Source organism: Patagioenas fasciata, chromosome Z (assembly GCF_037038585.1).
Source record: "Patagioenas fasciata isolate bPatFas1 chromosome Z, bPatFas1.hap1, whole genome shotgun sequence".
Lineage (NCBI taxonomy): Eukaryota > Metazoa > Chordata > Aves > Columbiformes > Columbidae > Patagioenas > Patagioenas fasciata.
Genome location: NC_092560.1, coordinates 37,415,616 through 37,430,312, shown reverse-complemented (window position 1 = coordinate 37,430,312; position 14,697 = coordinate 37,415,616). Strand labels below are relative to the sequence as shown.

The 14,697-nt window shown below is 38.8% G+C and overlaps 1 protein-coding gene across 3 annotated transcripts in view; it reads right to left on the bottom strand.

Annotated features, from left to right (window-relative positions):
- Positions 1-14,697, bottom strand: part of FBN2 (fibrillin 2) — a 161,252-nt gene that overhangs the window by 115,465 nt on the left and 31,090 nt on the right. For all 3 annotated transcript variants that reach the window (XM_065860700.2, XM_071802823.1, XM_071802824.1), the window contains exons 6-7: positions 13,849-14,046; positions 5,586-5,711 (exon numbers count right to left, since the gene is read on the bottom strand). In XM_065860700.2, coding sequence (XP_065716772.1) covers positions 5,586-5,711; positions 13,849-14,046 — 324 coding nt within the window. The remainder of the gene's footprint in view (positions 1-5,585; positions 5,712-13,848; positions 14,047-14,697) is intronic.

Below are 14,697 nucleotides of genomic sequence, written 5' to 3'. Positions count from 1 at the left end.
GCAAAGGATAAAGCCTCTGAACACTGGATCCTTGCCTAGTTACAAGGTCCAACTTTGACTTTGTCATCTGTAGCCAGCAAGTAACATTTGATCTGGTTTTCCATACTTAAAGAAGGGAAAGGACGAGCATACTCCATTTAAAAACTTCATTAAAAAACCACAATTTCTGTTAAACCATTTCTCTGAACGCAGGTTCTAACTCATAGGAGACCGATTACTTAAATCCTTCCCAATGGCCCAAATCCATACAAATAAGCGATGTAACTTTCCTCAAATGACCAGTCGCTTGTCCCACTAACTGGAAGTGTAATTCTTTGGAGGGCTGGCTATAGTTTTGTCTCTCACATTGAGAGAATATGAACTCTCAAAGCCTTTGTTAGAAAACAAAACACAATAAAACAACACAATCTGAATTAAACTATGGCTTGGCTTTCATTCTCTGTTCCTTTTCTGGAACAATGCAAGAATGGTATTATGCTGGTATAATTTTGGCATTACCATGTTGGCTGTGAAGCATGGAGAAATGGACAAATACCTGCTTCATTATATTTTTTTTCTCAAAATAACTGGTACAAACTGGGCACTGCAGTTTGTTTTCCACATTATTCCCTTTGCAGAACTATATGATGGGGGAAGCTGTGACCAGGAACTAATTAGTACCTAGCTTCTGCCACAGACCAAAGCGGGAAGGGCTTAAACGAAACAGTCAGAGCATATGACCTACTCTGCAGCAGGCTGCCAACAAAGCACGAAATGAAAACCCATTGATTACTGAACTATGAAATAACAGTAAATATTTCAAACTGCGGACGATGTTTCACTTCTATTATGCACAGTCCCATAAACACCGAAGATTTTAAAGCAAATACATGTTAAAAATACTTTCACTTTTTCCTGTTGATACTGTCAGGGAAAACTGTTGAACACAAGTTCTAACAATTAATGCAGACCTTTGGATAGGTTAAAGCAGTAGAATGCAAAGAATGCTTTAGTTACTGTTTTCAGAAGGAAGGAAACCTATTACTGAATCAGTTCTTTTGGCATCAAAGCTGGAGTGCAGATGACAGAGAGAAACATAACATACACAGAATTCACACGTACAATCAGCCCACAAAAACACATGCAATTATCTGTATAAAGTGCCAGAGTACTGGTAACATGCCAACATCAGGTAATGTAGGTCAAACAAGGTTAAAAAGCCTTCTTGTTCTAAAATGGCTAGAAAAAATAAGAAAAAACCCCCCTATGATGTATATATATATATATATATATATAAAAACATATATATATATTTAAAAGAAAAAAGTCATGGGTTCCTTGTTCAGCCAGGCTGGAGTCTTTAGAAGTCTATGTTTTCCTGAGCATTGGAATAGACCATTCTTGTGCTTGGTGGAGGGTTTTCTTAAAGAATAGCCAGCGCTTCTGAAATCTTTTGCCTTACAGAGCTGCTTCCCACAGGACCCTAACTACCAGTTCCCTGAATAAGTCATGGTCTGCTCTCCTGAAGTCCAGGATCCTCACTCCCCTCAGGATGTTGAACTGTACTATTTTGTTTCCAGGGCTGACATAGACTATCATGTCCCCAACCAGTTCTTTGTTTCTCATGTGTAGAAGCTCCAGTGTACTTGCTAGGGCTCAAACATATATGTATTTAGAAGTCAACCCTGACACCATCCAGAAACCTCCTGGAAAGTTGGTATCCCAGGAGGGCACAGGTGTCGCCATTCCTGTAGATTTCAGGGATTCTCTCATAAGAACCAGCCACACTGATCTAGAGGCTTCCTTGCTTATTGAATCCTGGTAAGGCAGACATTAAAAAAAGAAAAACACAACAATGTTACTGAAATTTTACCTTTACTAGCCTCCCCTCTGACTCAGACTCATGAGCTTGCAGCTAATCAAGCATTGGTTTCACAAAATAACTCTATATTTGAGCTGCATTTTGGGTGCAAGGCAATCCTCATCCATCTTTTATGACTTTCTTAAATAGCCTCCATTGCAGAACTCCAGTCACACATGCTGGTCACCACATCTCAGGTATTTCAATGGTGTCACAGTTTTATAATAATACTGTTTTTCTTCCCAGCCTGTTTTTGAACTCTGGTACTCTCTTTTGAGTGGAGACAGAAAGAAAGTACGATGCGAGTTTTTCAGACCAATATATCTTACTGGAGATCTACGCACTTCATAAAATCTTCCATGTATGCATATATATGTAATTTTTTCTAACATTAATTTATTCTGCTGCTATATACTTTTAACACAATAAACCTAGTCTCCAGCTGACACACCACATCAGAGTCACCATTTTAGAATATTGTCTGAGTCTGACAAGCACAATGAATAACCTGCATTTTTTGAATCTCTAGGAAAATATCTGTTTCATGTATTTCAACTGAAAGGAGGTATCAGGTCTCCTTCACATGGAGCTCTTCTGCGGTTAACAACAGTAGAGCAGGAGGACAGCCACAGGCAGACTATAGACATCATCAGAACAGGTACTTCATTTATTGAACTGAGAGAGTAGTCCATCATAACATATATCCAAATGCTGTCTTTGATCTAATTGTGTATTTATCACATTAGAAATGTGTTTTTTTCAGGACTCACACCTCAACAGCTGGCTTGGACAAAAGCTCTGTTGCCCTACTCCTGCTGTACAAGTCTCATAGAATAATAATAATTACACCATGATTGAGAGAATTGGAAAACCAAGTGTCCTTCTAATGAGCAAGTAGCTGTTCATAAAAAAATTTAAAAGTTGCTCTCTAACATGACAGTGATCATTGCATTTAATACTATAAAAAGTGCTAAACAATCTCAAGCAGAAAGAGTCCTACTAAAATAAACGCATGTAATTGAAAGAATATCATTTTGAATAAAAGCTTTCGAATGAAATGTCTTGCAACTAACAACACAAATCCAAGATGAACAGCAACAAAGCATACATTTCTAATCTACACATGACCTACACAATTTGTTTAGCAATTACAGCTGGTTTTGCTTCAGCTTTGAGATCATAGAATGTCCTGAGCTAGAAGAGACCCACAACGATCACTGAGTCCAGCTCCTGTCCCTGCACAGGACAACCCCGCAGTTCACACCATGTGTCTGAGGACGTTGTTCAGTCTCTTCATGAACACTGTCAGGCTTGGGGCTGTGACACCTCCCTGGGAGCCTGTTCCAGTGTTCCACCACCCTCTGGGCGAAGAACCTTTTCCTAATGTCCAATCTATAACTCCTCTGGCACATCTTCCCGCCTTTCCCTCAGGTCTCATTAAATGACATAAGATGGTCTATCATGTTGTGCTACCAGCTTGGGTTTGCAAGAAGCCAGCCACTACACCCACGCCACTGTGAGAGCACCAGGGAATTCAGCCTCATTTTGCCGACATGAGATGGTCCAAAGGGGTTGGACACAGGGATGAAACTGCTTTCAGGGACATCTGCTTGGGCTGCGCTGCTGAAGTGGTCCAGTGGTCCCTTCTAAATGCAAAAGCAGCAATGGTCTTTGCTCTGGAGGTGGACAATGTCTGCACACTGACTGCACCAAGCACACGTGGAGGTTGGCAGCTAGACTGTTTGAACAGCACAAATGACGGGTTGATTATAGTTCTAATATTAATACTTTCAAATCCACTCTTTCAAGTGAGGCATCACAGTCAGATTTTGGAAAACATTCAACATTTGCAAGGTTTTTTCTGATAGTTGTTAATATTGAATGGAATCATTACAAGAAAATGTTTCTGAATTTTGTGTACTTTATATTCTCATGCTCAGTAAACTTAAGCTTGAATTCTACTGAAAGATAAACTGTATTGCCAGAATTTTCAAGATTATGATAACTAATTATTTTATGTCCCACATAATGCAAAATGAGGGTAAAATAGACAGTTATGCAAAGACAATTGCACCCAGTAGATGCTTATTCATTTCCTAAATGTTGTGTAACTATTGCAGAAGTACATTGCTTAGAAGCTAATGATAGCATTAGGATACTAAAAAAATCAATCATGTCAGGTATATATCAGATTCAAGGTGTGTATAGGTAGCTGTTAAGTTCACTGTGCCTGTACTCCGAGTTGGTAGGATGCAAGTTAGCTCTGGAGTGCAAGTTATGTATTCACATCAGTACAGCACAATGTCTAACCTCATAGCAGTGGCAGACATTGTTAGTAATTGTTAATGGTATCTGCCAATTTACCTTTCCAAGATTAGACTCCATGACCAGAGAAAAGTAAGGAGTGCTAGATTATTACCATACATCTTCATACTTTGTGTTGTGATTAATCTAACACAGCAGGGGAAGTTTAGATTGCCCTCCACAGCTCTTACCACTACTGCTCAATAAGAAAACCAAAAGTTATAATTTTCCAGTGATCAAGCAGCAGGCAGTTCTAATAGCAGCATTTTTTGGTTTTGTTTTGTTTTGTTTTTTCCATTAACAATTAATAGAAAGCATTCCTTTGGGCTTCCTCCCAAATAGATGAAGAGGATAAAGAAGTCAAGTAAAGGGTCACAAGCTGATAAGTGTGATATCCTTTCCTAAAAACGGAAGGTGCAGTGGATACGTGGTCTCAATTACCATATTTCCATGTTTTCCAACATGGACCAGCCCAAAGGAAGGTTCTTGTGAAGGGAAAACAAAGCACTCTTTCTTCTTCCTTTTCTACTAATTAGAAGCCTCACTGGTGCCTCACTGAGGGCCTACAAATCTCTTGTATCCTATCCGGCCACTCCTTCCTGTTTGCTTCCCTAGCAAGAAGAATAATAAATTTTGGTAACAAACTGCTGCCTACTCACAAAGTGAAGCCTGGACCAGGTAGTCCTCTTATCTGTGTAACTTGACTGTGAAGGTACCCACTGGGTGGGATGAAGTTTGAGAGTTCTGATTTCTTTCAAAGGCATGGCAGATCCATGCAAATCAGTGAAATCTTCACCAAATCCACAAAAACTCAGTAATTTTCTATGACATCACATTACTTTAAACTACACAGAATTGCTGCTCTTAATTTCATCAAGATGTTTAGTGAATAAACACAGTCCGTGTTTGTTAAACTATGCTTATTGAATATGGTCTATTTTATTTTACATCTAAAAAGGGACATTTCCTATGTATTTTTTACTTACCCAGGCTCTGTAACACAAACTGTATATAGCAGTAATTTCTTATATCCATTACCAAAACTTTCACATTTGCTTTTCACACTGCAGTCAGTAGGCTGAAAATACCTACTTATACTAGAATATTTTGGGCGTTTTTGAGAGAACAAGATCTTAATAACTCAGTTGCAGTTATATGCTGCTCACAGATGCATATGGTGCATATGCAGCCTTTTTGACAAAGACTGAACACCATCTTGGTCCACAGGAGTCAGACAGAAAAAAAAAATCTAATGCAAAATATAAACAGCAAAGTAGAAACAGGCTATGCTGTGAAGAAAAAACGAAAAACACAGTAAAATGATGTTATGTCTGTTCAGATCATACACAGCAACTATTGAGAACTTTTTGTTTCATTACTAAAGTGCTTTAATGCTTTACTTAACCACTTTTTAGGTATGTTCTCTGAAAACGTGACTTACCATCACATTTTTGAGTTGCCTCATTCTGTTTGTGACCAGCAGGACACCTGCACTCATATGAACCTACTGTATTAATGCAGTTTCCTCCTTGGCAGATTCCAGGGATAGCCTGGCATTCATCAACATCTACAAAGACAAAAAGGAAGGATTACTTGATGAAAGACACCGAATTTCATCATGGCTCTTGCTAATAGACAAAGAGCTCTGGAATTATTCTCAAAAATAACAACAGGAAACCTCAATACATTGCTCCACCAATTTAAGTTACGGCAATAACAGCAGTGACAGGACTCAGACCTTCATGTGTGTTGTATTCAGCTTCATATTAGCTCAAAACATATTACATGTATTAAATAATTAAAGCTATGTAACTCATAGAACCAAAGAATCATAGAAACATTTTAGTTGGAAGAGACCCTCAGGATCATCGAGTCCAACCATAACCTAACTCCAGCACTAAACCATGCCCCTAAGAACCTCATCTAAACGCCTTTTAAACAGCTCTAGGGATGGTGACTCCACCACTTCCCTGGGCAGCCTGTTCCAATGCCTGACAACCCTTTTCATGAAGAAATTTTTTTTAATATCTAATCTAAACCTCCCCTGGTGCAACTTGAGGCCATTTCCTCTTGTCCTATCACTTGCTACCTGGGAGAAGAGATCAACACCCTCCATGCTACAACCTCCTTTCAGGTAGTTGTAGACAGCTATAAGGTCTCCCCTCAGTCTCATTTTCTCCAGGCTAACAGCCCCAGTTCCCTCAGCTGCTCCTCATAAGACTTGTGCTCCAGACCCACCACCAGCTTCATGACCCTCCTCTGCATTTTCTCTACAGTACTTCAATGTCCTTCTTACGATGAGGGGCCCAAAACTGAACACAGGATTCAAGATGGGGCCTCAGCAGTGCCGAGTACAGTGGCACAATCACTTGTCTAGTCCTGCTGGCCACACTATTCCTGATAGAAGCCAGGATGCTGTAAGTCAGTAAGTGTACTTAAGTCAAATCTGTACAACTTACTGTTGGTATCCTAGGCACTCAGACTGTACCTTATATTCCATTACAAAATACAGATTCTTATTTTTAAAGGATCACTACCTGCATGTATGGACTACCTTACTGTACAACTTAACTAGAAATGATAGTTCTTGCAGGATATTCTATCTTGACAGAAGTAAAATTTCAAGTCAATAGAAAACAGGTGCTATTCAGCCAGTATGCATTGTATGGCAAACGATCCGCATAACTTTATTTACTGAGGTAATAAGTAGGACTAGAATTTCATTGATTTATTTAGGCTAGCCTGTCAATGTTAAATAAATGCTCTTAGAAAATGCAGTGCTGTTCTTGCTTTACATCTTACTTTCAGTAACATCCTGTTGTATTTAATTATGTGCTATTTCCAGTTCAAATAGTGTCAGGTTTTTTTGCTCCCCACTCTTGTTTGTTTATACAGAAAGCATCCTGCATTTCTGTAGGTTATTATGCAAAACCATCACGACTCAATGTGTAATTGCAAATGGGCAGTTAAAGTAAGACCAAGGATCATGGAGGCCTCTATGAAATAACCAATGCTAAAGGAGTTTGAAATCCTTTGTACACAAGGAATGGAAGAACAGGCTCTAGATTAGTGCATGACATATGACATGTGGGCATTTAGCTTATCAGTAGCTTGTTTTAAAAGTTCATTTCATCTACAGCTATCAGAGAGTTCAGAATCAAGCAACCATACTACTTTCTTCACAGCAAAATTACACATGTATCCAAATGTTCATAGAGGAGAAGAGGTTTGGAAGCTTTGTTCCAAAATTTGCAGAAGCTCTTCTGTAAGATTTCAGGTAAAACTTCTTGTCAAACAGTTTGCCCTTTCACAGAAGAGGCACAAATCAACTGATTTTGTAAGTTCTCCACACTGGGAAACGGAAATAAATGGTCCTTTGCAGGTTGTAGAAAAGGAAGCCACATGGCTTCCAAAGAGTTTCTCCTATGCAGAGGCCAATTTCAATTTCTTTTTTATCTTGGATTACAATTAAGTATAGAATTCAATTATATGTAGAGTTAGAGCAATACCTATTAAAAAATCCACAATAACACCACCACCACAAACAAAAAAACACCAAAAAAACCCACAAAACCCCCATAATTTTATTTCACTCATTTCTCCATTATGGCTAAAATACATGTTTAAGATTACTTTATTTTTAAAGCGGTTAGGATTTCCTCCCCCCACCCCCCCCCCCACATGGACATGATTTAGCAACATCTAGACAGAAGATGGGATCCATCATTTATTCACACCCAGCCCACCCAGTAGCTCCCTTCCAAGGAAAACTAATACAGTGTTTGCTTTTTGATCCTTGGGCCTCAGAATGCCTTTATCACATGCAGTATGTCTGTGCTTTGTTTCACTTATTAATGCTTATTTAAATTAAGCCGACTGTGTCAGCAGATCAGCGGTTAAAAATAACCATTGCGCATCTTTCGCAGTTTTGTAAGTCAAAGATGTCAAGTAATAGAAAATTAATGGCAGTAGCAGCAGGAAACTAATACTTTCCAGAAACAGAGAACGTAACACTGAAGCCTTGAAGCAAATACAATTTAAAGACCTATTGAGTCCCTTAATTTCTTTCAATTCCAGTCCTGTGGTTTTAAAAGGACAAGTAAGCATCAAGCTCTGATGAAGTCTGAAAAGCTGATCTCAATTATGAAACAAAGTGTAGTACTTGTCCAGTGAAGAAAACAGAAATATTATCCCTCTGGAAGGTGAGATCCTGCAAATCTTCAAATCACATGCACTTGCTTTTCTGTGCTAATATCAATCTTAATCTGTGAGTGCTTATATGCTAACTATCCTAAGTCTTATTTAAATGTAAAGAGAATAAGTATATTCAACTTCAGTGTTAGCTTAAAAACATATATACACACTATAAGTCTGATGCTTTTTTGGTCAGTATCACATTTTGAGGAAAAACTAAGTTTTTTTCAATCTATCATTAGTGTTTTCAAACTGAGAAAAGTCAGAAAGGACAAAAGTATTTACTTAAAAGGGCATATTTTATTAAAGGCTTCCTAAATACAATTTTAAGATATAAGAACCTTTTTCCTGAAAATACAACAAATCTGAAATTAAGCATATTTTTATTTACTTTTTTACAACTTTGACAGTCACGCTAAGCTACACGGGAGTTTTAGCATTATTAATTATCAATTCATTCACACTTTCAAACCCCAACCACACTAACACAAAACCATGAACAAAACATTAGATGAATAACTCTTTAGATACAGTTCTGTATACAGAGTTTCAATATGCTACAGATTAGGTAGAATGTTCATAGGTTTGATAATATCTGACAAGTGAAAAAAGGTTATCTTTTGCAGTTTTCTCTGCTAAATGCCTGTGGGATTTGCACAACAAACTTTAAACACGTACCTTTGAAAACACAGTCAGATTCAGCTTCCCTGTTTGATGAGTGAGCTATTTCTCAAAAAACTCTGAAGAACCAAAAAGCTCAGGAAAAATAAATCCTCTCAGGTTTTATAAACAAATTTTGGATAGCACATGTTTTATTTACAATGATAGCAATAACAATTACCCAAATACAAAGTTACTCTTTATTTCTACCTACAACATGTATGGGAAGTTTCTTTGCAAGGGATGTGCCATGTGGGAACTAAAAAGTAAACCGGTCATCAGTACAGTGGAAAATGTTGGTTCTTCCTCTGCATCCTAGATAACAGAAATTCTACAAACACACAACATAAAAAATACTAAGCTTTTTTTTTTCTTTCTGTTTTAATATTTATTTTCATGACAGCAGAATGGCATCCTAGATGACACTGTTAATACAGTCAGTAAACCAGACAAATTAATCCCAAACACTAGATTATCTATAAATTATCATCGATCACTCTTTGTTGTGAATTTGAACCTTCACCTATCTTCTCTCTTTTGTCCAGTCCATGTCAGTGCCCCTAATATTAACCACAATATATTGCTTCTATAGAACAGATTTTTGGGGATATTACCTCCTATCAGGGCTATATATACTTAATGTCAGCAAAGGCAGCAGGAAGAAGAACCTTTTCTACCTAGCTGTAGCAAAATACTATGGTCTGTTTCAACAGGCAATGTACCCTGAACTTGGAGTTCAAAAAGTTAAACGGTGTCTCCGCACTGTCAATTACTACATCCAGTTCCTTCCTATAGCAGTGTGGTCTGGTAATTCAGAACAGAGTAGACAACATGTTATCAACCTGCAAACACCACAGAACTTTGATCAGGAGGAATCACCAGTACTCAGGGCTTAAAACTGATTGTTTCGACTGTTGGAAGTAAAGCCAGTAACTCTATGGAACAAGTAAACTGTTTGTCTCTCCTTTTCCACACAGAAAATCTTACTTTTGCTCATCTGTTTGTGCCTTACCATCATTTTGTAACATCACGTGATAATTCCTGTTAACATAATAAAATCAGATCTTCATATATAGTAATAATACACTAAAAACACAGCAAAAATGATGGCTGTTTAAACTTCCTTTGTTCATCTATCACACAAAATGGACTACCACATTGTTTCTGTGCTTTCCAGGGGAAATATGCCATGATGTTAACTGCATAAGTTAAAAATATTTGCCGCACAGCATAAGCTGGCAGAAAAAAACCCCACAGTAATGCGGGCATGGGTGCTAAAGAGCTCTACTGATTGCTCACATAATTTGAATGAAGCCCCAGAAGCTATGCCAGGATTGGTTTGGCAGAGAAGTATTTAGAAGTCATTATATCTGGCCAACATCTTTGTTATACAAAAGAGTTTGACTTGGAGATTGTAACCAACATGCATGCCTTCAGTACGCTGTTTCTGTTTATGACATTGTTACTAATAGAATGTCTAAAACATACTAATCACTTCAAGATGAACAGTAAAGCATAAGCTGTTATACACAGAGGCCTATTTCTGACATATAAATAAATGTGCTATTAAATATTTCTCCTTAGTGCAATATGGATGCTTCAAGCAGTGTAAGCATAAAAAACCAGGAAAGTGAATATTTGAAGTTAAGAAAAATGAAGGGATTTATTGTTGCCTAAAACTAAACTAGGTATTTTAAAGAGATGCCTTTGCTAAGATAATGTTGTGAGGAGTTCCACAGAAGTGAATTCGAGCTGATAGCTTCAGTTGTAGTTTCAGGTCAACCACACCACTATTTCAATAAAAACTAAGGGAAAAAAAAATTTAAAAAAAGGTGTTTCAACAAGTTTTAATTTCCAATAATCAAAAATCTTACAGCATCTTGATTTTCTCTCAATTTTTCAACTCAAGTTTACAGAGCAATCATACAAAGAGGTCTTACAGAAGAGACCTGAAGCAGAAATCCAGCCAACTGACTTTATTAAACTTGTGCAAATTTAGACCACTGAAATATGATGCAGTGTAGGGGAAAGCAGCACCATGAATAATGCTGGAATACATGGGGCTATGGAGAAGACTGAAAGAGAAGGAATAGGGAAATAAAAGAGAAAAGGAGGATGTTATCTAAACTCTTTTGAAGCAGTAGAAGAGTAACTTTCCTGAAATCTTTCATAACACCATGAGCACCAGAAACTACCTGCATCACGATGCTTTTCACAGAATCACAGACTGTCAAGCAGGACAAGAGACGACGAAGACTTCAGAATCAGACTGTGGAGAGCAGGTTTAGACCTAGTTTATCACTAGAATTAATGCACAAGAAACCCACTAGCAGTTTTAGGGGCCATGGTCCAAGCTGCCCATGAAGCTGGCTGGTGTAGCAAGGGTGCAGACTGTCCATCTACTGACCTGTTCTATAAAGATGCCCAAGAAGCTCTAGATGCCATTCGACATGCTGCTGCCCCACTGGCAGAGAACTACTAGTACCCATACCCTGTCTGGTGTTCTGGGTACAGCAGCCAAACCTTTTTGAGCGGCACACCAAGCAGGGGTCTATATATCATTGTCAACCTAGGCCCTAATAGATTCCCTGTAAGATGTTTGATCGACATTGGAGCCCAGATTTCTTGTTTTCCCTCTGCCTCAATGGCAACCCCTGGTATCTCTCCCTGTGCATGAGTTTACACTCAAGGAACGGGCAGCCAACCTGCCAGTGTGCCCACTGCCTGGGTGATGTTGCACCTTCCCAAGGAAAAGACATTGCAAAGTTAAAGCTGCTGTTTTTCTTGACCTAAAACAAACACTACATCTCCATGAGCCTGACTGGGGAAGCTGGACAGCCCTGGAAAAAACAAACTTCTGCTGAGGCACACAGGGCCAAGCAATTGGCAAGGCTTTTTTGTCTCGACTGCCATTGCTGGACCTGTCAGGTCAGGCAAGCAGTCTCTTTTAACCACCCGACTGAGTGGCTTAAACAAGGCCTCTTTTGAGCATGCATAATAACATTTGGAGCATCCAGCATTCTGACAGCAAAAGCTTAAAAATTCCCCACAAGTGGATCCAGGGGTAACCGTCTGGCCTTTCCCCACCGAGACCATTTCCTTTTCTGTTCTGCAGGAATGTCATGGATCAATTCACAACTCAGAATGGCATAATTTGGTTCACTTGTATGGCACATGGTCATTGTATTCTGCTGAGGTCCCATTGTCAGCATGGCAAGAATACAGGGTGGTGTTAATTGACTTACTGGAGGGAATGGAGAGTTTGCCTTTAGTGACAAGGTCAGTATGGGTTTGTAAAGGTTTTTGGAACTTTTGGTGCAGCTGTTCGACATGTAGCATCATACCTCTAAAACACAGGCAGCAAATGAATGACACTACACTCAGTCACGGGCTAGACCAGGCTCTCTCCTAGAGGGGCTTGGTGTAGGGTAGTTGCTGGTAGCATGTTGCCAATGGCTTGCATTTTGAGCAGCATTGCAGGCACCTGAACCATTGGTACATGAAGTGGCTTGGCCTCTTTAACCTGACAGCTACCAGTACTGCCCCACAGACAGATGCTTTCACTCAAGAAGGTCTTAAATGTAATGTAGTCTTGCCAATACTAACGGATTTTATGTAAGATGTGAGCATTAATGATAGTCCATTTTCTGCCTGTATTGCCACTCTGATGACAGCTGAGAGCTCACCTGTATACCTTTATGCATTGACATACCAGAATTCACAGAATCATAGAATAATTTGGGTTGGAAGACACCTCCAAAGGTCATCTAGTCCCTCTCCTCTACTGGTCAGCAGTGCCAGTACATCCTTCATGTTGGTCAACACACAATTGCAAGCCACCAACAACATGACACTGTCATACAAACCAGACCGGTGCTAGATGTCCTCTTGCTCAAACAAGGTGGAGTGTGTGCACTCATCAATGCAATAACAGACTGTTGTACCTTGGACTCTGAATCTTATTCCTTCAAGAGGAAGACAGCACTGTAGGGTCTGACCACAACAACTACTTGGTTTCCACTACGTCTTGGGAAGTCCTAAAACAGCACATCCTGCAACCTGACCATGTGTGCCAGTCTCGACCAGAGAAGTAGTCCATTCTCCTTCAGGAGTTCTAGTATTGTCTGTTATTGCAGTCTTTCTGTATTTTTTTCTAAAACTTAGCAAAACAGCTACAGTAGAACTGATACCTACCTTTCAGGATAGGTGGATTTCAGCAATGACAAAATGGAGGAGCAGAAAGTTCTTTAACATCATGGAAAGAGACATTGGATAAGGCAAGAAGGCTTTCCCATTTCTCAAACACTTTATTAATCTAAACATATAACACTGAAATCCTTCCTTATTCATGCATTCTTCTAGCCCTGTACAAATAATCCAAACAGAGCATCCAGAATGTTCGCTATATACTTTATCTAAATGATGGGATTAAAAAAAAAAAAAGTCTGTATCCTAACTCCCAACCACTTCAGAAAGAAAACAACTCAGCATCAAGAAATAATGAATTTTTCAGTAGTATGAATGAAGTATATGTTAGTTAAGGCCTACAGCAACATAAACCAGTTGCTTGATTGGTGTTCTACTGCAGTATCTGATGACTGTGCTCAACAGACATTTTGACCTTTTCATGCTCCATATTTATGAGTTTTTGAGTGACATTCACTTGGATATTGTTCTACATGTACACAAGCTAAAATCTGGAAGCAGCAACTTATATCTGAATGTTATCAAAAGTAAGACACGGAATACACACAAGGAAAATGGTGATCTTTGTCTTAAGTTGAAGCAAGGTTTTCAAGATGCATATCAGCAACACCACAGTCATGACCAATTTAAACCAGAAGGCTTACCTTGACAAGCTCCAGTGCGAATATTAGGGATAAAGCCACGACGGCATGGCTGAGGCTGAGCAGGGCACATTTCACATGGGTGACCCCATGCACGCCCAATGGTTGCACAACAGAGGGTTTTTGTGCAAACAATTCCAGTTAGCTGTCCCTGACACATCTGGTTGTTAACTTGTGTGAAACAAGGGCCTGTTCTGTAATCTGGAAAAAAAAAAAAAAAAAAAAAAAAAATCACTGTATTTTACAAGATAGTGTACTCCTGACTATAGAAAGAATAAATTTTGAATCCAATGAATACCTATATGAAGAAAATTCCAAGAGGACCTTGAAATTTAAGTTATGTTGCTTCTTACAGAAGTAGCATGACAGCTTCCAGTGCAGAGAATGATTTTCACAAGATTATCTTATCTTTCAATTTCTTTCTTTCTGACAGATGCAAGTAATGAAAGGCAGCTGGGCCTCAAACTAATCTGTGCATTGACAATGTAACCAGTAAAATACATAACAAGTGAAGGAATTTTACAAACAAGCAAGCAAGCAAAGAATCAAAAGAGCAGATCAGATTAAGCAAACAAGGACTGGGAATTGGCTTCCTTGTTCCTAAGCTACTTCACAGTGATTCATGGGAGGGAACTACAGACCACGGCAGCCACACGTTTGTTCACTCCACATTGATCAAGGTCCATGCCAGCAGCCATCACAGAATCAACATTCCTGCTGGAATGCTTAGGGCAAAATAGTGCTACCTACTGGAAACTAATTGGATTTTCAGAGGAATAACATGAGATAACACAACCTATTCAAGCTATATTGAGTACATGGAATATAGCACACAAACTATTTGAAAATATA